Source organism: Psammomys obesus, unplaced genomic scaffold (genome assembly GCF_907164565.1).
Source record: "Psammomys obesus unplaced genomic scaffold, mPsaObe1.curated_primary_1811, whole genome shotgun sequence".
In the NCBI taxonomy this organism is placed as follows: Eukaryota; Metazoa; Chordata; class Mammalia; order Rodentia; family Muridae; genus Psammomys; species Psammomys obesus.
In genome coordinates, this window is record NW_026596120.1 from 7,350,192 (window position 1) to 7,377,089 (window position 26,898).

At 45.2% G+C, this 26,898-nt stretch overlaps 1 protein-coding gene and 1 pseudogene across 1 annotated transcript; one reads left to right on the forward strand and one right to left on the reverse strand.

Annotated features, from left to right (window-relative positions):
• Positions 1–1,517: 1,517 nt before the first annotated feature.
• Positions 1,518–1,989, forward strand: LOC129692983 (ATP synthase subunit d, mitochondrial-like; annotated as a pseudogene).
• A 2,216-nt stretch (positions 1,990–4,205) lies between these two features.
• Trim42 (tripartite motif containing 42) lies at positions 4,206–25,471 on the reverse strand. Its single transcript, XM_055629468.1, has 5 exons — positions 25,131–25,471; positions 20,958–21,655; positions 18,242–19,062; positions 14,237–14,461; positions 4,206–4,292 (listed from the first exon to the last, which is right to left on the reverse strand). The coding sequence occupies exons 1-5, from the start codon at positions 25,469–25,471 to the stop codon at positions 4,206–4,208; spliced, it is 2,172 nt and encodes a 723-aa protein (XP_055485443.1).
• Between the last annotated feature and the right edge of the window lie 1,427 nt (positions 25,472–26,898).

Here is a 26,898-nt window from a genome sequence, read left to right on the forward strand (position 1 = left end):
GAGAGAGAGAGAGAGAGAATATACAGGTGCTCAGGTGACCCCCAGAATGAATGCATTTCCTGTGGAGAAGAGGGGCTGGCACTGACAACTGCTTTCCCAGGAATCCACGTGTGTGACACAAGAGGAATTTCCAGGGGCAGCAGGAATTGCACCATTTTGAGGTCACAGCACCATCTTGCCTCGGGTATGTGTTCCTCTGCTGAGTCACCGGGGTCTCTCTCCTTTTTTTTCTCCCAGATTAAACACAGGGCTTCCTCACATGATCAATTAGGCTCACGCTGAGTAGAATCTGAAATTCTCGTCTTAATTCATTTGGGAGAGGAACAGCTGTGTAAATGACGGCGGTAGTTTAAATGATAGCGCCATTTTTCTGTAAAGCCTCACCTCACCATCTCCTATGACTCAGAGAGACAAGGCAGTATGTGGCAAGCAATAGAGGCTAACTAACTCAGGTCGAGGAGTGTTTCTGATTGCAGGCTTCCTCTCCGGCCTGCCTTCTGTCTTGTACAAGCTTCCCTGTCCTGGAGGCAACTCTCCATCACATCCAGTTGTTACCCTGTCTTCAAATTCTAGCTCTGGTCTTGACACCGCCAACAGCTATAGGCCATCACCTCAGACCCCTGACTTGGGGTTTTCAGAATCTGACCATGGCCTGGGCTTCTGCATACAGACTCTGTAAGTGACTGTGGGACTCCTCTGGATTTGAGACAGGTGAAGTTAGGTCCAAGCAATTTGGCTGTTGTCTTGTGGTCTGGAAGCAACCTGAAGGTGAGAACTAGCTCTCCTGTGTTTCTGGGCCACCCAGCAGAGGCTAGCTGCATTCAGAACTCTTCTGTGTCACTGGCATTCTAGAATGCAGTAGCCTCTCCCACGCTGGTGTTCACAGCTTCCTGTTTCAGCTCTCTCTGTCTTACCTGATGGCAGTTCTTTGAGATGGTGCTTCTTGGCTCCTAAGCTACCTTTGTATACTGTCTGGTGACACTGGGCTGCACCAATACAGTTGGTGTTGTTTTTCCTTTGCCGAACTACATTTCTAGGTCTTCTAATAGGGTCTTATAGGGCCTTCTTATAGGGAAAATGTCTGTAAGAGAGGGAAAGAGATTCTCTCTGTTTGCTTACTTTTTTTTTTTTTTTTGTATGACATCAGGGTGGGAGGCAATAGTGGGTAAGAGTGTGATTACTGCTGTCAGCTATATGTCCCTCTATGTCTATGTGTCCCTCTGTCCCTGGCACCAGTCCCCATGGAAGCCCCTAAGACACACCTGTGCCAGTTGGGCAGTAACCTGTCCTCAGAGAACTGAATCAGAGTTCAGAGCCAACTTTGAAGGTCTGCCTCTGATAATCTCTTCATTCGTCTTTCGACCCTCAGGGTTGTCAGTAGGAACTGTCACTGTTTTCCCAAAGTCCCTCCCACTGCCCTCCAGTGCCAATACCCAGTTATCCATACCCTCTGTTAAAATTAGCTGAGGTGGGCTGCTGGTGACAGAGGTCCACTGGGGTTGGTGAAGGATCACAAGATGGCTGGAGGTAAACTTTCTCTAAAACGCATTGATTGGGTAGCTTTTGGGGAGATCATACCCAGAAACCAAAAGACAATTGCAAACTCCCTCAAGTCCTGGAATGAGACCCTCCACACCAGGTTGGCTAATCTGCCTGAGAAACCACCAGCAGTTGACTGGGCTTACTACAAGGCCAATGTGGCCAAGGCTGGCTTGGTGGATGATTTTGAAAAGAAGTATATTGCCCTGACTATTCCTGTGCCTGAGGATAAATACACAGCCCTGGTGAAATGGGGAAAAGGAGGATGTGGGGAGCTGTGCTGAGTTCCTGTCTGGATCCCAGGTCAGGATCCAGGAATATGAGAAGCAGCTGGAGAAAGTGAAGAACATGATTCCCTTTTACCAGGTCGTACTGGCCATACTGGTCCCACCAGCCTATCGAGGACCTGTGAAGCAGACCAAGAGGGAACCTTGGCCCACACTGAAATAAAACATTTACATAGTGGAAAAAAATGAGCTGGGGTGATAATGGTAGGGTGTGTGGATACTGCTGTCCTGACTCAGTTGGTAGTTGATCCAACAGCTACTTCTGTTGGTTTCCCCATGCATTTGTGTCATACTTTAATTGCCTAAAGCGCAACTTTCTGGAATTTGTCCGTTTTCCATCTGGATGTGCCAATCCACCAGTTGCTTAACCTCACTCCTGCCCACTCATGTGGGTACCCCACTGGTCGGGAGGACTGCTGTCCCACCTGAAATCCCTGCTCAGATCAGGCAACTGCAGACAGCCCTCCTGCTTTCCCTAGCCCCTCAGTCCATTTCCCATGAGAGCAGGAGCCACACTAGCAAGAATGTGAACAGGACAGAGTGGTGCCTTATTTTACGTCTGTTCTCAGGGCTTCAGAGACATCCATGCCCGGGGATGCTCTTAGGCCCTGCCTCCCGTACTCCAGCCTTTCTCCTTCCTGCTTCAAGGCCTGGACACTCGCTGCCCTTCTGTGCAGAACCACTTTTCTCCTCTGCCCATACCCGCTGTCTCCTTCCTGTTCTTGAGGAAGTAGCTCCAGCTTCTTTAAGGAGACATCCTGACCAGAGTTCACACTTCCCAGGCCCTGCCTCTTTCTTTCCTAGGGCTTCCAGTCATTTCTAATCATCTGTGTGCCTGCACCTCTATACTCACTTCATCTATACCACTCATTAGATTGGAAGATCTGCAGGGTGGGCATTGGGTCTGTTTAGCTCAGTGCCCCGCCCCTCTGGTCTCATTATAGACATGCTAAGGGACAGGATGAATTTAGAATGGAATGGGTGTTTTGTGTTTGTGTGTGTGTGTGTGTGCTTAACAAGCAAAGGAAGTTAACTAGCAGCTGCTCATTCACAGTGAGAGATGTTTTCATGTGTGTTCTGCTACCCATCCCTATTGGAGCCACAGCCCTTCTTCTAAAGAAAGGCTGTCGGGGATGGTGAAATGTGTTACTACATGGAGAAGATAGCTCAACATGGCAGTGTATATTTGTAAATGTGTATCTAAGAATCTCTTCCCAAATTTAGGACACGGGACACAGTTCTAAAATACATACAATGTTTGTACCTCAAACATGGTCCTCGGAGAGGGATTTCCATTTTTCCTAGCCTCAAGGACCAAGGAATGGACAAGAATGTTGCTATTGTTCAGCAATTCAGCTTGATTTTTGGAAGACTCAGAGCCTGGTTTGGTGGCTTCTCAGAGATCTCAGCTTCTCTAGTCCCTGCAGGCCAGTCACAAGGTTTCTAGAGAGGCAGCATCCAGATGTATGGATTCTTTAATTGCAGCCTGGTCCTCGTTGGTGCCATGAGTAGGTGTGATCATTGTAATGTGATATTCATACAGTTAGTTTTTTTTTTTTTTTTTAAAGTTTAATTTCACTTTAGCTTATCAGTGGTAAAATCCCTGCTGGCATGCCATTTAATTTGCTTCCCATGCTAATGATGATTCTGAAGCTTTTCAAAGGAACAATTATATGATAATACCAAATTTGATGGTGGATCCGACCCATCATTTACAGGGACAGGATCATAATAAAGCTCCCTGGGGCATCCGTTCTTGTAATGTGTACTAGAAATTCTGCTTCTTTCTTCTGCTTTGCTCTGGGGTACAGAGGAGCAAGACAAGGGAGACCTATCTTTGTGAGCTACAGGCAGACTTCAGACCATGGCCAAAGCTGTGGGAAGATGCAGGCTCAATAATTAGGAAGAACATTATCACAACTTTGGCTACTTAATATTGAGATAGATTATGCATTGAGGGAAAGCATCTCCCATCAACCACTGACTTGCTTAGACATCCAGGGCTAGTTTGGGCAGCATTTGAATGAACACCGAGGGGTCCTGCTTCTAGACAGATGACCTGTTACCACCCAGGTGCATGCCCACTTGTCCCACATGGCACCACAGAATTCTGAGCGCAGGGCTGGGCCTGAGCTGCTACAGACCTCCAGGCCTGCTGCTTTGTCTCTTAGCTTCATCATAATGAACCAACCACAGCAGGTTATGATGTCAGACATTTCCTGTTATTAGCTCTTAGGAGACACCTTTTAGAAAAGCCAGACGCACTGGAAACATTCATCTACAACCCCCTTGAAGAATGCGGTGAGAAAAAAAATACATATATATATATACATATAGCTATGTTGATGAGCAGCAGAGTTCTGAGGGGTGTTCAAAGGCTCAGAAGCGCTTCTGGAGGGCAGACTGGATATTCTTCAGCAGGCCCCACTTGGCTCGGTTCTTCCCACGCCCGTCTGGTGTGACCACCTGCAATGGGGAGCAAAGAGTGCATGGGATCAACCACAGAGGCACAGCAGCTCTCAGAGCACAAGCCCACTCCACACACTATCCCAGTGACACCCCATGAGAATCATGGAAAACTTGCACAGTCAGCCCCTCTTTAGAGATGAAGAGCTCTGGGCTCAAGGGTACCTCAGAGCTTTCACAGTGACCCACAGCTGTTGTGTGCTGGTACTGCATTTCTACACATCAGGCTCTCCCTCCTTCAAGGCAGCTCATATTATAACTGAATGTGGACAAGCATGATAAACTGGGCTCCAAATGGCCTTTATCACAGACCATCCCCTACCCCAGCCTCTGGAACTTTCTTTCCCAACTCTCATCAGCTCTAAGTTTCAAGCTAAGAAGTTTGGCGTTTCTACGAAACTCCAAGTGGCCTTTTTAGGATAATTGGGGAAGTGACAATTTTTGTTGTTTGTCTGTTTGTTTTAAAGCTCTGTAGTTTCAACATTGGCTAAAATAAAGAGAAGATTCCTAGAACTATGTGTATGAAAGATGAATAGGCCATAATTTGTAAGTCATCCGATATCCCCCCTTTTAGATAGACAGGAAACTTTGGGATGGCCAATCAGTGCTACCTGGGAAAGGCAGACTGCGCCGGGCAGGAGAGCTAAGTAGAAACCTTACAGACTCAGCTTCATCCTGGTTCCTTGAAGGTGGCAGGCATCTGACCTGGCAGCATCACCATTCCCTAATATATATTTACTGAAGAGGTATTTAGGGACCAAATTTGGGATGAAAGATCCTACTGCCCATACAAATGAGGACATGTGATGAATAAATAAAAGGGCTAGGACTGGGTTAGATGGATGAAGAGGTGTTTATATGAGGCACAAATTTTTTATGATAAAATTTTTAATCTTTTATATTTGTATTGGGCAAAAATGGAGTTGTTATGTAGATATAATCCTTGATAAAGATGAAATGAAAAATGTAAGAGGCACACAGAGCTCCTGGGAGAACAAATGAGGCCTAATGGTACTGTGAGTTATGGGGTTTGGAATTGCATTTTAAAAATACACAAAATTTTGTTTCAAACTATAATAAGGATCTTCAAAGCTAATGACTGTGTAATGTATTGGGACAGAGGTGGCTGAGGAGTGCTTATAAACAAGAGGAGCTGACAGAACAGAGGACAGAAGAAGAAGCAGAAAGACTGAATGTAAAATGCTACAGAAATTGAAATGACAGTTGGCACCTCCTTCCTTGCACCAGGAGCCCAACTCAGTTCTTTTCCAAGAGAATTATACTGAAGCTGTGTGGTGGAGAGGAGGAGGAGGAGAGGAGGAGGAGAGGAGAGGAGAGGAGAGGAGAGGAGAGGGGAGGCTCCCAGCTCCTGGAAGCTAGATTTGAAATACTGATTCTAGAATCAGGTAAAAACAACGGGAAAGCAGTGCTACTCTATGACAACAGCTGCAATCATACAGTCAAGATAAGGCAACTGAAAGAGCTGTTAGAAGAGCATATTAAAACAAGGTATAATGATAACCAGGGGTTCATTCTACGAAGGTAAGAGTAAGATCCAGAATCAGAAAAGGCATCCATGGTGAGCTGGGAATGATGCTTAGGATGAACCAGGTCCTGAGTCTAATTCCTGGCACCATAACCAAACCAAGCACACACACACACACACACGTTATATATACATACATATATAAATTATATATATATAAAATTATATATAATATATATAATATATATATTATATAAATATAAAATATATATAAAATTTTATATATATATATAAAATTTTCTATGCCATAGCTCTCAGAAACCTGGAAGTAGAGGACATTTCCTTATTTTTGCAAGGCTATGAACCTAAACACCTAACAAAAAACAGCCAGACAACAGAGAAAGTTTAGTATCAGCAAAAGACAAGTGTATCCACTTCTGCCATTTTATGTAAGACTCAAGGCTCTTGCTAAAGCGATTAGGAAAGAAAAAAAAATAAACTCAAAGACTGTAAGGGAAGAGATAAAAACCACCATTACTTATAAATGATAAGATTTTATGCCTCAAAACAAGCTGAACCAACAAACTCTCGGAATAACAGAGTCCTTAAAGATTTGCTAGGATTCAGATTTATCTACAGAGAACAATGATTTTTCATCCGAACCAGCCATCTATTAGGGATATACTACAATATAAAACAAGCAGTCATAATATCGAAGTTTGTTTACTATTCACTTTTTTATTTTTCTAGACATGGTTAAGGGGTGAAATATATTTTGATATACATCTGCATGGTGAAACTCTACCATAAGCAAACTGACATATTAATTATTTCACACAGTCGCCGGCTTACTTTCTGATTATGCATCTAAAATCGTAACAAAATTTATCACATATGACTTTGTATTGAGTGTAATCTTCATGCTGCTTATTAGATCACTAAACTACATAGTTTACCCAGGAACACAAGGTCAAAGACCCTGGAAAAGATCACTTAAAGCAGTTTGAATAAATGTTCAGATATACTACCAACATATCAATTGCCTTCCAATTAATTTCTCAGTGGCTTTCTAACCCAATTCTGTTTGGGTTTAAAAAATATTAAAAAATATACCACAAGGAATTCTTCCAGCAATGTTTATATGAATAAATAAGCCTCCATGATTAGCTACTTCAGGTTTTAAAAAAGAAACAAGGGTAATGAAGATGCCTTAGCAGTTTGTTAATGCAGCACAAAGCTGAGGCTAAAACAACAAAAGCAGAGAGATGCTCCCGTAAGAGTGGACGCTGTTACGAGTCATACCCCGTCTTTATCTTTGAACACCTTCCCTCTTAACTTTGAGACAAAACCTCAACTTTTCTATTTTTTCACTTTTTTGGACCCATAACTCACAACACTGTCAGCCCCTCTTACTGTCCCTGGTTGTAATGGAAGTCCTTTTCTTTTTCTTCTTTCTTTTAAAAATCAGTTATGTCATGTAAATATGTTTTTGTTTTACTCCCAAGTGTGGACTTTTAGTTTGGGCTTTAGTTTGCCCACAGCTGGTAACTGCCTCCTGTGGCACGTGGTCTTTGCCAGTTGATGGCAGGCCTACCTAGTTGCAGCATGGGCGTGGCCTGGGACTCTGAGGAAGATGAAATAGAAGAGCCTGGGGCGGGGGGCAGGAGAGTGTGTGGCCTGTGTTGTGTGGTCTGTGTTGTGTTGCAGTTTGGAGAGACCTGTTTCAACAAGGCAGCTTGGTTTCAACACTGCTTGCTGCATTCGCTGTTGATGAAGATTGGCATAATCCCCCCAAAACCCATTGACCCTAAACAGGTGGGAGAAGTAATGGGGTCTGCGCCCTGTCTCCCTGCTAACCTTCTCTCTCCTACCTAGAGTTGGGGGGTTGGAAGAGAGAGGCTTTAAGGAACCCCAAATAAAGTAGAATTAAAAGATATGAATGCTGCACCCGGTGGCTCTGTGTATAGCTTGCAATTTTAGTTTCATCTTTATCGGGGTTATCTGTATATATTATCTCCATTTTTGCCCCGAAATGGTATTCTACCATGTATACAATATTACCTTTACCTTGCATACATCCATGTTTTTGCTAAAGCCATTTTTTTTTAAAGCAGAAAGCACAATGCTGAAACGTAATAAGGGATTGAAGAATAAACCCTAAATACGAGGGTAGTGAATATAAGAGCAAAGTGGCATCTTGACCTTGCAGTGGAGGCAATCCTAGTAGATAACGCTGGGCAAATGGGCTCGGTTGTGGCAGAGCAGAAACATCTGTTCTTTTCATTATGTTCAAAGGTAGAGTCTGTATGAGCAAAACTTGAAAGGTGAAACTATAAATTTAATAAAAGAATGTGTAGAAGATGATCTCTGTGATCTAAGCCAAGGCAAGGACTTTCTAAACAGAACCCCAAAAGGTCAAACCATAAGGAAAAACAGTTATGACTTTGATTATTTCAAAGTTCAAGACTTCTGCCGTTTCATGGAGTCTGAACAAAGGTGATAGACAAATATCAGAAGGGCGGAAATATTAGCAATGTCTAAAACCATTGTCTGGAATTATGTGGTATCCCATGAGTCACTAACCAGCGGTGGTAGTGGTGGTGGTGGGGTATGGTAAAGAAGTGGGTGAAAGGTGCTAACAGGCCACCTTCAGGAGGAATCCTGAAAGGGAATAATGCTTTGAAATAAAATGTGGGCATATAAAACAAGATGACATAGCTATCAGGTAGAAAGATAGAAGAAAGACAGATCTTGGTAAATGCAGGTTAAATTGAGGCTATAAGCTCTCTTTCTTATGGAAATATTCATGGGTATGGCCAAAAATAACCATGCTGCCTATTCTAAGACCCAGAGATTTCAGTCATGCAAGAAACAAATGTTTGCTATTTTTTTATATGAGAATGAAGTTTGTAGGTTGTAGTCCCAATCTCAGCTATGATTATGCTGGTATGGGGGTCTTTAAAGAGGTGATGAAGTCAACTTGAGGCCCTGAGGGCAGCTGTGATCCAACCTGGCTGCCATTCTTCTAGGAGGAAATGTGAATGGAAACCTTAAGGGTGCCTGGGGAAAGATCGCTCAGGAGCACAGCGAGAAAGGCCTTCAGCCAGGTCACGGATGTCTAAGCATCCCCATCTACAGCGACTTTCAGTGCTGCTCCTCCCAACTCATACAACTCATAGGTCACTCAGGAATGAGCCCTAAACAATGCCTTTCACACCTCTGGCCCGAATGCAAGCTGTCAGATACTCGACTACTGTAGCAGAATTGGAGGTTACCTGGGTGTCCATACTGAGTAGACAGGCAGCATGCAAGAAACAAATGACATTCAGGGACAAAATACCCATAATGAAGTAGATCAGCCTTTCTTAACTTGTAGGTTGCAACCCTTTTGGGGGTCAAATGACCCTTTCACAGGGGTTACTTAAGACCATCAGAGAATACAGGTATTTACCTTATGATTACATTATGATATGTTTACATTATATAGCAAAATTACAGTTATGAAGTAGCAACAAGAACAATTTTATGGTTGGGGAGCACCACAACAAGAGGAACTTTATTAAAGGGTCGCAGGATTAGGAAAGTTGAGAACCATGGATGTGGACGGATCTACATGGATCTAGACACAGTGTTTAGTGAATAAAAAGATAAGGGGGGGAGATTAACAACGCTACTCGGTGTAGACTAATGACACATAGCAAACAGCAATACATATCTTGTAAGGACACATAAAAGCAAAGAGATACAAGTAAATCCTTTTTAGAACTGGGACATAAAATTAGGGCAAGGTCCTTGCAAAGCTCAGCAAAGATGGACTGGGGATATATAATTAATTAAACAGTATGTACATGAAGTTGAAAAACCAACCAGGTCCAATTTAAGCCTAAGGTATACTTGTTCCCAAACTTCAAGCTTCTCTGGCTGTAGGGCAGGTAGGGAAGGACCCAGAATTTTATTTACAGCCATGTTTTAGAGTTCCTTGGAAAATGGCAAGCCCTAAAGACATAGGGAATGCAAAATGTACATGTTTCACTTCAGGGCCTGGAGCCAGTGTACATATCTAGGGAGTAGATGTCAGTCCTGAGGCTGAAATAGTGATGGTCATGTAGGCTGCTCATCAATCTCAACCCTTAAGACAGCCTGGGGGGAGAAAAAGTCATGGCTTAGTTGCTGAGAGGCCGCCATGTTTTGTGTCAGAGCCCCAGCTGCAGCACAGGCTGAGGAGAGGGTCCTGCAGAGAGCCAGGGTGACCAGAGGATGGTTTCTTGAGCATATAGACATTGAAGGACTGGCAGACTGAGAAGGATTTTGAGAATGCCAGGGAACAGGGATGGCTGCTTTCTCTGAATGGTTCTGAAGACCCAGGAAAGTGTCAGTTAGTATTGCCAGGCTTGAGGCTTTCCCTCTAACTCTGATGTGATTTAGTAATCCATTTTAAAGATTAGAGTGGCAGACCAATGGACCCTCACTGATGTCCTGGTCTGATCCCTCTAACTTCGGTGTGTTTTTACCATAGGGCAATTAAGTTAACTGTTAGGGGATAGGAAACTTTCCCATCACCATGGGTGATGAGGTGGCAGCGGGAAGCCGAGGGAGGGCTGGGTGTGGGAGAAGGGCCCAATCGGAAGTTGATGTCTTGAAGATAGAGGAAAGACACATGAGTCAAGAAATGTGAGTGGCCACTAAAAGGCAAAGGGTGGGTTCTTCCCCAGAAACTTTTCCACAGAAGGGTCCAGACATGGACAGTGCTTTGATTTAGCCCAGGAAAAGCATTTTGTATTTCTGAGCTGCAGAAATGTAATAATTTGTATTGTTTAACCACTAACTTGTCATAGCGGCCAGAGGGAACCCGCACACAGATGGAAAGCTAGGCTAAGCAGGATTTAAAGTGTGTGGGGAGACAGTGAGCAAAGAAAGGAAGTGATAGGAATGGAATGTTGTCAGTGGATATATTGAGGACCACAGAAAGATCAGAAGGAGAAACAGAGGCCAACAGATACATGCTTGCCTAAAACACATTTATCTGTCCTTTCAAAATAGACCACTGGGCTCTTTGATGTTTGCGGCTTTGAGCAAGGAAACAGCAAGACCAACAGAGTAACCACTGCCATGCAGGTTAGCAAGCTAGTGTTCGGATTGGACCCAAGAACATGAGCCGAAATCCAAGGCTCTTTTCATGTACTTCTGTCCCACTAACAACAATCGAACTATCAAACAGTTCTCACTGATATCACCTCCCCAGGCTCAGGCGCTGTCTCCAGGGCTGAGTCCACTCCTCCTAGACCTATTTACATTTGATTATGGGCAGGAGGCTGGAGCTCCAGCTTTGAATGCAGACCTAGGTTCCACTCGGCCCCACCTCCTTTTGTTTTCTCCATTGGAGTTTAAGTTTGAGAATCCAGACGCTCAGTGATAATGGTTATTCGGTGTCTGCCACAAAGTTGACCTTCAAATGGGACCTTTAAAAGTGTTGGATAAAGAATTTTCTTGTTGCGTGTATTACGTGCCAAAGAAAATCTCTTAAAAAAAACATTCAACAAGTCTTAGGCTATGCAAATCAAATATAAAAGGTTTTATTTCACGTCTTTTATAAAAGTACATATGATGGAAGCATGGTGGTTTGGATAAGAAATGATTATTCTGCTTCATTGCAGCATTCAAATGAAACCTTTCCGAAATACGCATAGCACCAGTGCCAAAGGAAAAGAATTCGATTTTATAGGAAAGAGCTAAAGCCATTACTTTTATGAAGCTTTATAAATGTCATTCAAACACACCATCTTATTTTCATTTGCTGTTGAAGCCTTTACTTATGCAAATCATGACAAATGTTAAGGAAGCCAGTGTTTCCTCTGGAATGCTAATAGAACGACAAAGAAGGGAGGAAGAATTACTTCTGAAGGAAAAATCTATACTGTAGCTCCTGAGTCAGATAAAAATGAAGCTTCCACAAAACCTCATTAATTAGGGTTCTGCTCATTTAGATATTGTGTGAAAAAGCAAAGAGACAGGAATGCATGTCCCTCTCTCTCATAGAGGGCAAATTAATCGCATAAAGACAATCTTAGGGGAACGCTATTTCTTGACTGACTGTATAAAGCATTCAGCTCTCAGGCAGCTTATGATACTTTGCGATTATTAATTTTATTTATCAATTTACTTCTTCATTCCTTAATTTAGACATTCACTCATATATTCATCTGTTTGGTTACATTTTTACTCATGTATCCGTTCAATAACTGTTAGGAAGCTGCTGCGTGCAAGCTGCTTTGGCAAGCACCACAGGAGAAAGAAAGATGAATTAGGCAAGAATTTTGTTTGCAAGGAGGTCATAGTGTGGGAGAGATGAGGGGACCTGAGGGGTAAGACGACAGACTGATGACATTTCCACCTCTCTATCCATCCCCAATCCTCACATCTAGTGATGACAGATGATTCATTAAAAAAACAAAAACAAAAACAAAACAAAACAAAACAAAACAAAAACAATTGTAACTACTGAGTGCCCTTTATGGGTAAGGCATTTCTGAGGGATTCTAAAAGCTAAGAAAGCAGATGGAACAGATTAAAGGGGAAAAAAAATATCCATAGTTGAGTGTTAATATTGCGAGCAAAGAGTACAAAATGTAACAATGTAACAATAGGTGTGAGGCTCCCAAATTGTGGAATGAGAAGATCCCTGTGGCAACTGACCAACAGGCTGCAAGGCTGGCAGAGAAACAGCTGCATGAGCAGGCTGGAAGGCTTTCCCATCCCACTTCTTTGGCATGAAGTGTCTGACACCTATGAGAGAGGGAATGCCGCCAGGAGGTGATAGGAATAGCCCCACTCTGCAGGCTTGCTACCTGACAGCATAGCCTGGCTCCACCCTTCCTTCCCATTCTCCATCATTATCAAAAGGAACAATCAGATTCCTTCCCACAGATTGGACACTGAGGTCGCTGGGTCACTGGATCGCTCAGAGCATCCAAAACTATATGAAAGCTGGGTTTAGGGGAGCAGCAAACTAAGGGGTCAGTAAAAATGAAGCTGACTCAGAGAGAAGCAGACAGGAGAGAAGGAGGAGGAGAAGAGAGAGGAGGGAAGAAGAAGAGGAGGGAAAGAAGGATGAGGTTAGGGGAAGGGGAGGGGAGAAGAGGAAAAGGGGAAGACAGAACAGTAGAGGAGAATGGGAAGGGAAGAGGTGAAGAATTGGAAGGGGAAGGGAGGGGAGAAGAGAAGAGGGGAGAGAGGAACAGATGATAACATTTCAGTTTCTGTGGACATCAGATTAGACAGATGTGTGTTGTCCAGGCCTGTCCTAGAAGGAGTTTCTAGAGGTTTTCTTCTCTGAGTGCCCTAAATCCCATTTCTTCCAAATGCTAAATGAGTGGACTTGGCTCTTTTAAAGAACCTCTAAGACTTATTCAGATTCCAAAGAGCACCTTCACCGTTAAATTGTACGATAGCTCTTGACAGTCCCAGTATTATTTTTCATATCAGTACAATGATATTCATGAGTGTGCTGTCACTTGGGAGTTTGGGGAAGCATCAGCTTTCCATCACGAAGAACAAGTTTGTTTCTTTGCTGTATGGAGCTCACGTGACCTGAGCAAAGTATGTTTTTTCTTTTTCTTTTTCTTTTTTCTTTTTTCTTTTTTTTTTTTTTTGACTCCCAGGTAAAGCACAAATAGTTTTAGTATAAATTTTTGTCTATGTCTTAAATATTACATAGGATGTTCTTGTACCACAAGTCTTATTTCCTCTCTGTGAGAAATTTTCATTTAACTGTCTGTACTGCCTCTTTGCTAAATTTCACACCTTCGTCTTCCTAGGGTGCAGCCCTCCCTTGGAGTTTGTTTTCACAGGGTAATTATTTCTCATTCTTCTCCACATTCTTATTCCACAATGGCATGTTTACTAGTTCCTTACTACAGTGAAGGGGGGGGGGTATGCCTGGTTTTACTCTGAATTCCTGTATTCTAACGTAAAACCTAGAACAAGTGGTTTTGAGTTCAGCAGAACCCGTGTACCTTGGACCGGGCCCCCACAAAGGCTGATAGAGACGACGAGGGGCCCTGTCATTGGCTGAGAGTTAACCAGCTCTCTAGGCTTAGAGGGAGAATTCTTTGTGGTCTCTGCTGATTTTCCCAGTCAAGCTAAACGCCTCAATTCTGTTAAGGCATTCGCATGGGCCAGAGAGTTGGCTCAGCTGGTAAAGGCTTTTGATAAGAAGCCCAGGGATCTCAGCTTGATTCCCCAGGAGGGAAAAAACAAACAAACAAACAAACAAACAAACAAACAAACAAACTTACCCTTGCGAGTGGTCCTCCTGTGACATCCACGTTCATACCATGGTGTGCATGTATGTGTGTGTTTAAAAATTAAGAAGTGCAAGTAATAATAATAAATAATAATAATAATAATAATAATAATAATAATAATAAAATCCCACCTAGGAAATGAGCGTACATAGTACCTTGCAGATGTCACTCCACTGCCCGGGACCATTATCGTTGATGGCTCTAACCTTAAACAAATACTCAGTATTGGGGGTCAGGTTGTGCAGCTCCAGGTTCTGCTGCATGATGTCCCGAATTTGTCCACAGAGCTCTGTGCGCACATTGTTAGGAGGGGTGGTAATGAGCTCATAGAATTCCATCTCAAAGGAGTCCACGTCTTCCGTTGGGCATGTCCAGTAAACCTAGGAGAGATTGGTGCGTGAGCATGGCGCCAGTGCGCATGCTCTGCCCTCCCCGTAAAGATTTGTGCTGTTGCCCGTCCGTGGGCTGTGCTTCAGGGGACCGCATCTTCTACAGCTGCCGAGCTCGGGCATTGATTTAGATGGTGAGTCTTGGAAGCTGGGACGAAGGCTCGTGTGACACACTGATTGGATTTCGGCAACAGGAAGATGCTGGTCAGGGTTCTGTTGCTGTCAGCCAGCATGGAGGCAATGGCCATAGACACCTGCTGTGCGTCGGCTCTCACAGCAGCCATTTCTACCCACAAACCAGGAAATTCCCAGAAGCCTCTGGGAGGCAGATTTCATCTTCCCACTTTACAGGGGCAGAAAGGATACATTTGGCAAGTTCCAGTAGAATCACAGAACTTGGGAGAGAAACCCGCTTGTCCGCCAGCCCTTTATAGTGCTCTTGGGTGCAAAATAGTTCCTTCTCACTCATGAGGAAGTAGCCTACAATGGAGACGGTATGTTCACACTCAAATCAGAAGACACCGACTCCCAAGAAGAGATATAGTAACAGGCTGCAAACAGCAGATAATGTTTGGCGTAGAAATAGTTTATGTTAATAGTATTTTCACATTTACCATTTGTTTATTATTTACTTGGTGTGTGTTTCTGTGTACACACATGTGCAAGTACACACACGTGCCAAGTGCCACAGAGTCCATGTGGAGGACAAAGGACAACTTGTAATCTCTTCCCTTCTTCCACTGTATGCATCCTTGGGATAAGACCCAGGTTCTTAGGTTTGGTGGTAAAGTGCCACCATCTTGCTGGCCCTAAACTTAAAAAAAGACAAAAAACAAAAACAAAAAAACCAACCAATCAACCAACCAACCAAACAACCAACCAACCAAACAAACAAACAAAAAACTATTTTTAAAGCACATTTCCAATGCTTTCGTTGTATTTTTGGCTAAAGTTAAATGTCATAAGATACAATGTGTATGTAATTTTATGAGTACTAAATTTATGCAACTCAGTAAAAGTAACTGTCTTTTTGATTATCAAAACAAGCACATTTATGGTAACACACGCTGGAAGTGCAAACTATTATAAGGGAAGAAAATACACATCTTTCCCAATCCGCAACTTGGCTCGTTACAGCGTCTTTCTCCCGTCAGGAGAGATGCAAACTCATTAGGGCGTGCGATTGGGATTGCATGGCCCAGGCTTATTCTCCTAACTTACAGTTCACATATTTTATAGCCTAAAAAATTCCAGTAAAGCGCCACCTTCCAACACTGCGCATAGAGGCCGGCAAGATGGCTCAGAGAGTAGAGGTGCTTGCCTGACAACCTGGAGTTTGATTCCCAGCATTCCCACAGTGGAAGGAGAGAACTGATGCTCTCTCAAGTTGTCCTCTGACCCCCTCATGTATGCTCTGGTAGCAGCCCCCCTCCCCGCCCCCTGTGTGTGTGTCACACGCATTCGCACTGATAAAATGAATGAATGAATGTAATGAAACTTCAAAAATAAACTGTTTTAGAAATAACTCACCCTTTTCTATAGTTGAGCAGTCAGGTTTTTCTGCCTTTATACTCGGATAAATGAGGCAATGAATATTTTGGGGTATAAATCCTCACCTGATTCTTTTTGGGAGAAGGGTAGTTTCTTAAGAAATGATTTCTAAAAATCAAATTATATCAAAAGATCTCTAGGGTTTTGGAATACATACTAACACGTCTAAGACCAACTTGAACATTTTCTATGTGGAAGCCCCGAACCTGTGAGAGTCATGTCAACATAGACTTGGTTATTTTCACTGTAAAATGCAATGAATCCTGGGAAAGGTCTATTTCACAGCCCTAGAACAGGTATCTTTGATGCATTATTTGTTGTTATTATTTTCCATTAAACCAATGTCTGGCCATAGGTGAGGCAGCAGTATCTTGCTTGCTTCTCTGGGTAGGCCTCCCTCTCTCGAGCTTATCCGGGATAATCCTTAGGCATCTCAGGTGACCTCTCCAGCATGGAGCAGACCCCACCAGCCCTTCTGCAGCAGAGCAGGAGCTGTGCACTCCCCGAGAGCCTGGGACATGAGACACACTCCCACCCGAGCTCACTGATATCACCTACAGCCTAGGCCCTGCTATTTAGCCTCATTGGAAATGGGATTCAGCTGTTTACTTGGGCATCTCTTGTGTGAAGGACAGGGAGAAACACTGCTGTGTCCTGTGGTCTCCAGGAGGGCACCGTTCCACCTGGCACCATTCTTGTGGTGTTACTTTTAGCCCCTGAAGCAAAGGTTACAATGTCTCAGTGGAGTGGGAAGGCAAAACTTGGTGTCTGTCTGGTCTTCATTTGCTTGTGTTTAGTTAGACTCTACCTCCTGAAGTCTGCAGACAGCAGCGTTGGCAACCCCTGGCAGCTTTTGAAAGCCAGCTGCTCAGGCCTGGAAATCCAACGACACAGAGTCTACCTCTTAACAAGTCTTTTGGAAACATTAGTGTTTGGGAACCACTAATCTAGACTTCAAGATGTCTGTTCTCTTTGAGAAAAAAAGGGACAAAAAATGAGCTCTGCCATATGGAAGCAGGCCAGAGACTAATTTCGGAGGTGTGTCCCTGTAGGAACCTTAAAAGAGGCAAGAAATCTCTAACTTAATATTTAGTTTCCTGGCAACCTTTTTGCCTCTCTGAATTCAAATAAGGTACTCCATAAGCCATTCAATGTAGGCTCAGCTGGATTTCGGGGAGATGGTAAGGGAAAGGCCATTTGTTCATTGTTAGAAGCCAATGGCAAGCCTCATCTTAGGGAATGGCAGGTGCAGAGATCTGTGAGATGTCCCACTTTCCACATCACCCCTAAAAAAAAAGATTTCAGAGAACTGGAATTTTTCTGGGGATTATCATTCAAATCTTTTCAAATCATGGGGAGCTTGGGTCTCAGAGAGGTAGCAGTTTAAAGGAACCTACAGCTGGCAGCCAGTGGAGATTGTGTGGCTAACTCATTCCTGGACTCTCTACTGCCCATTTTCAAGATCTCCCAAGCCATTTTGAAACTTATTTTGATTCCAACTTGATTCCTTCTTTCCTTCCTTCCTTCCTTCCTTCCTTCCTTCCTTCCTTCCTTCCTTTCCTCCTTCCTTCCCCCTCCCTCTTTTCCTTCCTTTTATTTTTTGGTGTGGTGTGGTGTGTATGTAAGTATGTGTGTGCATGTGTGTCCACTTGACTGTTTATGTTAATGTAAAGATCAGGAGTAGACTGTCTTCTCCTATCTCTCTCTATATCTATCTATCTATCTATCTATCTATCTATCTATCTATCTATCTATCTATCTATCTAGTCCTTAGATGATGTTTGCCATTGAGCCTGAAACTCACTATTTACTATTTCCACTAGACTAGGGAGACCCTGGGATCTCCCTGCCTCTGCTTCTCCAGCATGGGACCTACAGACATATACCTGGCTTTGACATGGATGGTGGAGATGCAAACTTAGGTCCTCATGTTTGCACAGCAAGCACCTTGCCAGATGAGCATCTTCCTAACCTGTGTTTCCCTTCCAAGGGAAAGGCTGCCTGTCATGCATGGCTGGGATTCACATGCACTTACTGTGATTTCAGTACAGTAACTGGCTTAATTACCATTGCAGTAACCTACCCTATCTGACTAGGCTGACTACAGAGTGTTTTGAGGGGCAGATTTGACCGACCACACTCTAGAGGCCAGAGAGGTGTGTACAACCTTTTCTGTCCCCTCACTCTCATTCTGTGCCCCCTCCCCCTCCCTTGTCTTACCTTGGCAGCTCTTGGATATACCAGAGTCTGATAGATGACGATTGGGCCTGGGGTTTTCACAGAGGTGTCATTGAATGAGTACCAGTTGTGGAAGCTGTTGCTGTTCTGCAGAGGCTGGGCTTCCCCTGTGGCACTCCAGTAGGTATAGAGGCCATCAGTTGTTTTGGCAGGCGCAGCGGACTGAGCCCTCCCATAGGTCTCCAGACCCATCCTGGCCTTCTCGTTGGTGGTGTTGAAGGACAGCAAGGAGGAGCTTCGCTGGTATATCTGCTGGTTGCCAAAGCTATGGGTGCTGAAGGTGACCTTCCTGGCTATCATCATTTCTGAGTGGACAGGGTACTGGGAAGGGAGAGAGTCCCCTGAGGAGCAAGCCTTCTTGGGTCCCGTAGGAAAGAGTTCGTGGATGGCATTGGAGAGTTCAGCAAAATCCAAGGGGATACAGTGTAGAGAGTGCAGGCGCAGCTGAGGGTCAGGCCTGAAGGTATTCTGGATGCCCTCCTCAATCTGGTCCACCAGGATCTTGGCAGACTGCAGGAAAGCCACTTGGCCTGTTTCCTTTAGTGCTTCCTTGGAGTAGGCGAGCAGGCCATCCATTTCATTCACTTTCATGCTTGTAATGGACACATATTTCTCAATCTCCTTCTGCCTGGATACTTCCAGGTTCTCTATCTGTTCCATGATCACCTTCTCTTTCTCTTGAAGAATGGCTCGCAGTTTGAGAAACCCATTTCGGATCTCCTTCCGCTTTGCCTCCTTGTCAGCTTTAAAGCTGCTTTTTAAAATGTTGAATTCCATCAGGTCGTTATCAATTTCATATCGGACTGAAAAGAAACAATCAAGTTGGTTACTGTGAAAATTTTCATCTCTCCAGATGTCAAAGCCATATCAAACTGGAGGAAATCTCTGTGGACTCAAAGGAAATGAGTGTGTGTGTGTGTGTGTGTGTGTGTGTGTGTGTGTGTGTGTGTGGTGGGGGAAGAGAATAGGGCTGATAGGCCAGAACAGGCTTTTGAAATAGATTCCCCTCTATTCTTTCTCCCCACGTCCCTGACATACCTAACATTTCCCTGGAATGCATCTCTCTTGTATCAGAGAAAGAAAGAAATTTCTGACGACTACCGAATGCTGCTTACAAAGCCTTATCTAGTGTTCTACAGCCACGGACGGTAGGCTACTCCGGCAGCAGACATGGACTATAAGTTGTAGTGGTCCATCACCCTCCCCCAGCCTGGCTTTTTGTGTTTGGATAGTCTTGTCACTGTGTATAGCACCGGTGTTGGAGAGACTGGGTGTACCACTTACCAGCTGTCTTCTGCTAACCAATTTGTTTAAGCACAGTTGTCTCATGCATAGAAGGGAGTTTTGGCCTCTGCACTGTATGATTATTGAGAATGGACGTAGTATATTCCAAGAGTATTCTGGCCAGGGTCATCTTGGAAGAAGGAATCTTTATAGAGAAAATGACTCTGTAGGATTGGCTTATTGGCAAATCTGAAGGCATTTTCTCGACTGATGATCTACGTGGGAAGTCCCTAGCTCACTGTGTGTGGTGCCACCATGGGGCAGGTGGTCCCGGATGGTGTAAAATAGCAGGTTAATCTAGCCATGAATGAGCAAGCCGTGGGCAGCCTTCCTCCATGGCTCTCATTTTAGTTTACGTTTCCAGGTTCCTGTTTTACATTCTGGCCAGGACTTCCCTCAGTGACAGACGATGACGCAGAAGTGTAAACAAAACAAACCCTTTCCTCCCCAAGTTGTTTTAGGTCAATGTGCTTTATCACAGCAATAGAAAATCTAATTAAGACAAAGGCTTACATGAGGTGGTCCTCTTTAGATGGAGCCATTCCCTAAATGGATTTCTAGGTCTAACTGGGGATGAAGACATGTCTGACCCGGTGAAGACATGTTCCAAAATTACGAACCCTTTATTGAACTTCATGAAATATTATTGTACTTGGCTCCAATATAAAAAGCAGGGGTTAGTTTCTTTTATAGAAGTTGTATTATACAGCCACTATGAATAACTCTGACCAAGCACACAGAAGGAATACAAACAGAGGCTGACCAGAGTGTTATTGGCTGTTTTGTGTCCACTAGCAGCTCATTAAATTTGTTGTCTGCAACTGTGACAGGAAGTTCATGGAAACGGGGAGGGGGGGGTGAAAAATAACTTCCATGTTCAGTAAAAGCAGACAGACAGACAGACAAACAAACAAAAACCCCACGTAACTTCAGGATGTGGTGGGAGAAAACTCCCAACTTCTCCCCTTTGGAAAATGAGGCCAAAGTTCAGGAAAACTGCAACAAAGATTACAGGATCTTTATATGCTTATTATATATACACCAGGGCCCTCCCGCTCCCTGCTGGGGTGGGGGGGAGAGGTAAGAGCATATTTCATAAAACTAACTCATTAAATCCTCACAACAACCCAATGAGGGAGCTACCACCACTATCCTTCCCATCTTACAGATGAAAAAAACCGAGTCACAGGGACACAGTGACTTCGTGACACTAACTGGCGGGTGATGGCTGTCAAGGACGCCATGACAGTGTCTCGCTAGCTATCTCAGGGTCTCCCAGTGCCTGGATTCCTCCACCAGGTGGTGTAAGGCTCCCTGACAGGCCCCCCATACCATCTCCTGGTCTTTTTCCACAGCTGGTAGTTAACCCTGAAGGTGGGAGCAGGGGCGGGGGGGGGGGGGAGCCGACCAGGACCTGCTTTGAACTTGGCGATGGCGCTGAAGAGGGCCGCAGACCTCTCGGAGCAGGCGTCGATGAGGCTGATGGTGTCGTGGCCGTTGTGGAAAGCGATCTTGCAGAAGGTGCAGAGCAGCTGGTTGTCGCTGCGGCAGTACTCGTTGATGCGGCTGGACGGGTGGTGAATGCAGATCTTCTCGTCCTGATCCTCGGCGCTGGTGTCCACGAACACGTGATCCTGCATGGCCACGTCCGAGTGGAAGGCCTTGAGACACTCGTTGCACAGGTTGAGGCGGCAGGTGACGCAGCGCTTGTAGGCAATGCGCCGGCTGCGGCACACCTGGCAGAGGATGGGCCCCGAGGACCGGTCGAAGCGCCACTTGATGTAGCCGTGCTGCTGCATGTAGCGTTTGGTGAGGCGGCCGCGCAGGTAGTTTTCGGGCAGCTGCATCTGGTGGCTGTAGGGCATGCAGTGCGAGCGGTTGCACATGGGGCAGATGAGGATGAAGAAGTTCTCCGTGACCTCGGCGCGCTTCTGCAGCTGCCGCAGGCATTTCTCGCACAGGCTGTGGTTGCACGGCAGCATGAAGGAGTGCAGGCGCAGCCGGCTGCACATGGGACAGGTGAGATGGTTCACCAGATGGCTGCTGGTGGGCATGGACTTCGGCTCTTCCATCTGGGTGTCGCTGCTCCCCACGCGGAGGGCGGTCTTAGAGCTGAAAAGAAAAAGCGAACAGAGGCTTCAGGAACCCGCGGCAGAGTTCCGGAGGCATCTGTCCAGAGAGGTGGCGCGTTGGAAAGGGGATGGAACGGCGCCTGCGTGGTGCCTGTCTTCTTGGCTTGCTTCCACTGTCTTAGTAAATGAACTCAGGCAAAGCCTTTGGTACCTGCTGCGGCGGCACTTTTAAAAGATGACTTGGACTGAATTTAATAAGCTGGAGGTGGTGGCCCACACCTTTAATCCCAGTACCTGGGAAGCGGAGGCAGGTGGATCCCTGTGAGTTCGAGGCCAGCCTGGTCTACAGAGTGAGTTCCAGGACAGCCAAGGCTACACAGAGAAACCCTGTCTCAAAAAACCAAAAAAACAAAAAAAGGAATGAATTTAATGCCAGTGTGGACTGAGTACAGCCTCTCTAGGTCCAGCAGGACCTTGCAGCACCCTCGTACTAATTTTAATTTTGAGGGAGAGAAAAACAGCAGAAGGGTGTGACATGGTCAGCTGGGCCTATACCAGAGAGTACCGCCAGGAGACAGGCCCGTGGTGGCTTTGACAGATCAGAACAGAAGTAGTGCTGCTTCATGATGCTGGAACTCGGACCAGAGCGCTGTCCCAACCTCGAAAACAGCCTGCTACCCTCCTGTGCAGGGGAATGTGAATGATTGCATCTGCTCTTTCTCTTTAGAGTAGCAGATTCAGGCTCCATACGTTGTAGCTGCCTTCCAGACAGGACTAAGAGGACAGACTGACTGTTCTCACTAACGTGAGCCCCTGTCCTGTCATGCCTTGTGACGCCTTCTTAGCCAGGCACCTAACACTGGCATAGAGTGACATATGCTCCCACTTGATAAAATGAGTCAGTAAATCCAATCTCTCCCAATTACAGGCGTGGAAAGCAGTGGCATTGCCATTACTGTTGTATTCGGGATGGGACAGAGAAAAGTAGTAAATGACCTTTCTAAGACAGCAAGAGACACTTTCTGCGCTGAGCCTAGAACCTGTGAGCTCACCACCGGATCAATAGCAAGACACAAGGATCTGCCTCTGGGAAATTTTAATATGATGGAGCATGGCACTGTTAGAGTTGCTCATTTAGAAAGATTATTTATATATATATATATATTTGTGTGTGTGTGCTCAGTTTCCCCAGCTGTAAATCAAAGATTACAGCACTTCCTTCATGGGGGTTGATAAAGTATATATGAAATAATCCATCATCAGAGTAAGTATGGCCCCTGTATTCACTCTCTTGTGCTATTCACCAGTTAATGTCCACAGTGGAGGAGGAAATCATGATAGAAGAGAAGGGTAGTTCAGCCCGTGAAAGCCTGTGCATGTTCCTACTGTTGTGAGTTAATAGGCTTTATTCGTCTGAAGTCCGAGGTCAGCTTCATGGATTCAGTTGCAAGAACTGCAAATTTTGAGGCCATGCTTGTGGAATTCAAATGCATACCCTGAGAAGATGTGGTCAAGGTAAAAGCAGTTTAGGAAAATAAGTGGCTTGGCCGTGGGAACGGAGATGCCAGCGGATGCAGTTTGTGGCCCTTCTTATCATTTCTCTGTTCATAGTAAGGTGCTGGGCTTGATGGTGGGCTGTGTTTTCTTTTGCTCTTGCCAGCCTGATTTCCCTTTCTCATTGTCTCCTTCTCCTCTTTCTTGGCCAAGGAACCTGCATCTCAGAGTACTGACAGTCAAAGATGCTTCCCAAACACGTTGCCCTAGAAGTGGCCCTGAGGTACAGAATGTCCCCCTATATCCTTAGGTCATCCCTGACGACTAGGTCAGCTCTGACGACTAGGTCAGCTCTGACGACTTGGATGCTGAGATCCAGGCTTGCAGCCTCACTGTTCTCAGCTCCGTTTCCTTTCTGCTTCCCAACCTAGCCTCCCACTTGGTCCCTGAAGGGTCACCTGGAGTCACTAGTCAATTGTGCATGTAGTGGCTGGATGGGCTTCCCTGATTAAAAAAAGGGTCTGAATCCATGTATAATACATGGAGAGATCATACAAGGTTGGAAGGGAAAATGAACAGGAAGATGCTGTGTGAAGAGAGAGTGAGCAGGACTGTGAATGGCCCAAGGAATGGGGCCCAAGTTGTGAGAAAGGGAGTGCAGAAAGGAATGAAGCAAAGAAGGCCAAGTTAGAGGAGAGTCAGGGAGAAATGAGGGTGCTTCATGGGAAGGGGAGGGCAGGGAGACAAGGAGAGGGGAGTTGAAAGGCAAGCACCAGCGGATTAGAGCAGGCTCTCTGGCACCTGCATAGCATGCCTGCCCATCCTCAAACAAGCTGAAATCCAACAAAGGTCTCCGGGCCCTCCAGTTCTATGCCAAAGCAGTCACCACACCCCACAGATCTGCTTTTCGCCTTCCGGATGATGCGCTCTGCCTCTGGGCCCCTGCACAGCTCACTCACTCCTTAGCTTTGCTGTTTTCACATCTGCCTTCCAAGTCTCCAGCTCCCATCCTCGATACAATACCTCCAGTTCTTCCATTTAGAAGCCCCCAATGGGGATAGAGTTCTTACAATTCTGAAGCCCAGATTGTACCCCAAGATCAATGAAAAAGCAAACACTGAGAGGTGAGTGCCAGTGTTTTTAATCCGAGGGGATTTCAGTGCACCTCTGAGTTTGGGAACCACTGATGACTAAGGATCCCCATTCAGCCTCCCTCCCTGCTACCATGACATGACCAGGCTGTGACTGTCCCTCCTATCTGAAATCTCCTCTTGCTCCTGACTCCCCTGACATGTGACATAAAAAGAACAGTGTGCTGGGTCTGGGGTTGCTACCTTACTGAGTGACTGAGAGCCTGAGTGTCACTATCTTGGATGGGAAAGAGGTGGCGGCCATCAGTTCAGGGTACCCCTGTATGTTATTAGGGTCAAAAGTGGCTCCTAGAAGTTCTTACTCTTCAGGTAGATGTCGCAGTTCATAGGAGGGGGATAAAGAACAGGTTTTATTTATTTATTTTTTTGTATCGTATAATAGGCTAGGGAGCACATACCATATCATGGTCTCCATCTTGTAATATGGCATTTTTAAAAAAATTAGGAGCATTGACTTAGCTCTGGATACAAATCATGTTGCTACCCTTTCCCAGCTGGGTGATCCTTGGCAACTTAGTATCTCCCAGCTAAGTATTTTCCTGGGTGCACTGGGCACAGATGAGGGAGGGGAATGTGTATACAAATAGTGGCTGACAGCTATCACACAAATGCAAGATGAGAGCATTTGGGGTCAAAGGGTGCAGCATGCATTCACATAAATAATGGAGCTTGGGTTTGGGACTTGGGGGTCTATATCATTAGTGAATGTTTAGTATACACTTAACTGCTATACCACTGACTTTTTTTTTTTTTCCAGGAAGAGTGCCCTCTAGGAAGCACACTGGCCTGTCTTGGAGTTCCCGCAGCTGGCATGAATTCCCCAGTTATTTCGAACCACCTTAGGCACACAGAGGACGGCCCAGCACTTACGAGGTGCGGATGCTCCGCAGGCGACCCTTTCTGAACGTGATGGTGGCGTTGCGGCAGCAGCGGCTCTCGTAGTAGTAGCACTTCATGTTAGTGCTGGTTGTGCAGCAGCACTTACAGTTGGGGTCATTGGCCCAGGAGCAGCAGCACCAGTGGCAATTGGGGTTCTCTGCGCAGGTGCAGTGGCAGAACTGGCAGTTCTGCTCGTCCTTGTAGGGGCAGGGGAAGCAGGTGCAGTTCCGCTCTGAGGTGAAGATGAACTTGCAGCACAGGCAGGAGAACAGCCGGGGGCAGCATCTCTGCCAGGTGCAGCACGGAGAACAAACACACATTGCCGTCTCCATGGCTCTTAGATCCTTGGTATTAGGCCTTTAGGGTTTTGACAGCTTCCTCTACCGGATTCCCGAGTCACTTCTCCCCTGCCCAGAGGGGGTCCTGGTTCCCTCTGGTGAGGCTGGTCGTTTGGGAGTTGTGGCAGGAGGTTGGCCTGTTTATGAGGCCTTCAAAGGTGATGTTCCTCCTGTCAAGCTTCTGAGCTGGCTTTATCTGTCTCAGCCTGTGGACATTTGCTTATGTCATAATCCCTACTCCTACCATGTCTCAACATGCTCAGTGGGTAGGAGAAGGGCACCCAGGGGTGTGAATGCGTACTGGGTGTTTTCCACGAGACCAACTACCCAGGAGTGGTGTCGACACAGACCCCTTGGAGGCTTTAGGTGTCGTTGGTCACCTTTCGAGTTCTCTCATAGATTTGAGACACTATCTTTCCCTTGGTTGTTCTTTTCCTGCTACTTGGGGGAAAGTTGGGAGTAAGTTCTCTTCATTGACTGAAAGACTGAGATATGACTAATTAGAAATATGGCTTGACATGATTTTCCTCTTCCCTCAACAGAATCCTTTGACCAGCAAAGCACAATGTTTAAAGAGACACACTATTAAGCACAGTTAAAGAGACATCACTATTTGGCGGAGGGACTGAAAGATCAGGGACACAGGTTCACTCTGGCCCTTGTTTCTGTGGTCCCTGCTCATGTTTATGAGAATTTATGCTTAATCCACTCACATATTTGGGACTCAAGCTTTGTTTCCTTTTCTGTACCCTGACCCCACCCCACCTAACCTACCCAACCCAGCCCCACCCCACCCTGCCCCATCCTACCCCACCATATCCATTTATCAAGAGCCTAAGGCACAGAAACCTCTGCTTCTCTGCCAGTGTGCATTCGGAAGACCTAGAAACAGGGACCTAAATATCAGGGTTTCCTTTTTCATGCATCTTGCAAAGATGAAAGGAGCAGAGGTTTCATGGCCATACCATCCTAGCACAGGAACACTGTCTTATTATATTTCCAAAAAATAGCAGAAGTGAGAGCTGAATTTGTCTGCAGGAGTTCAGTGAATAATTTATTACCTCTTCCCATGATTATCACCTTTGAAATAGGAACATTCACCAAGTGCTATCTGGGCCAGCCTCACATGGTGTTTAGATTTCTACAATTGAAAATCCTGAATCCTAGGGTGTGTGCTTTAGTTTTTGATAGATATTACTAAATTATCACTCCAAAGAATATTTCGGATTACAGCAACAGCAGGAATAGGTGGAGGCCCCTTCCCTTCCTTTTTGCTCCAACTCAGTTTTATCAATAAACCTCCCTGCCCTGGAGGCACAGAGAATTAAATCCTAGTCACAGGTCATTTCAGCATTGGTCTCTATCAGGCATCCTTTTCTTTCTCTTTTTTTTTTTTTTTAAAAAAAAAAAAACAACATTAT

What these genes read in the sequence shown, in the direction of transcription:
- Trim42 (XM_055629468.1), bottom strand. Translation starts at nt 25,471, where the DNA reads ATGGAGACGGCAATGTGTGTTTGTTCTCCGTGCTGCACCTGGCAGAGA. An exon ending in TATATCCAAGAGCTGCCAAG is followed by an intron (nt 14,462 to 18,241) that starts GTAAGACAAGGG and finishes AATCTCTCCTAG; the next exon opens with GTTTACTGGACATGCCCAAC. An exon ending in AGTGGAGTGACATCTGCAAG is followed by an intron (nt 4,293 to 14,236) that starts GTACTATGTACG and finishes TCCCCATTGCAG; the next exon opens with GTGGTCACACCAGACGGGCG.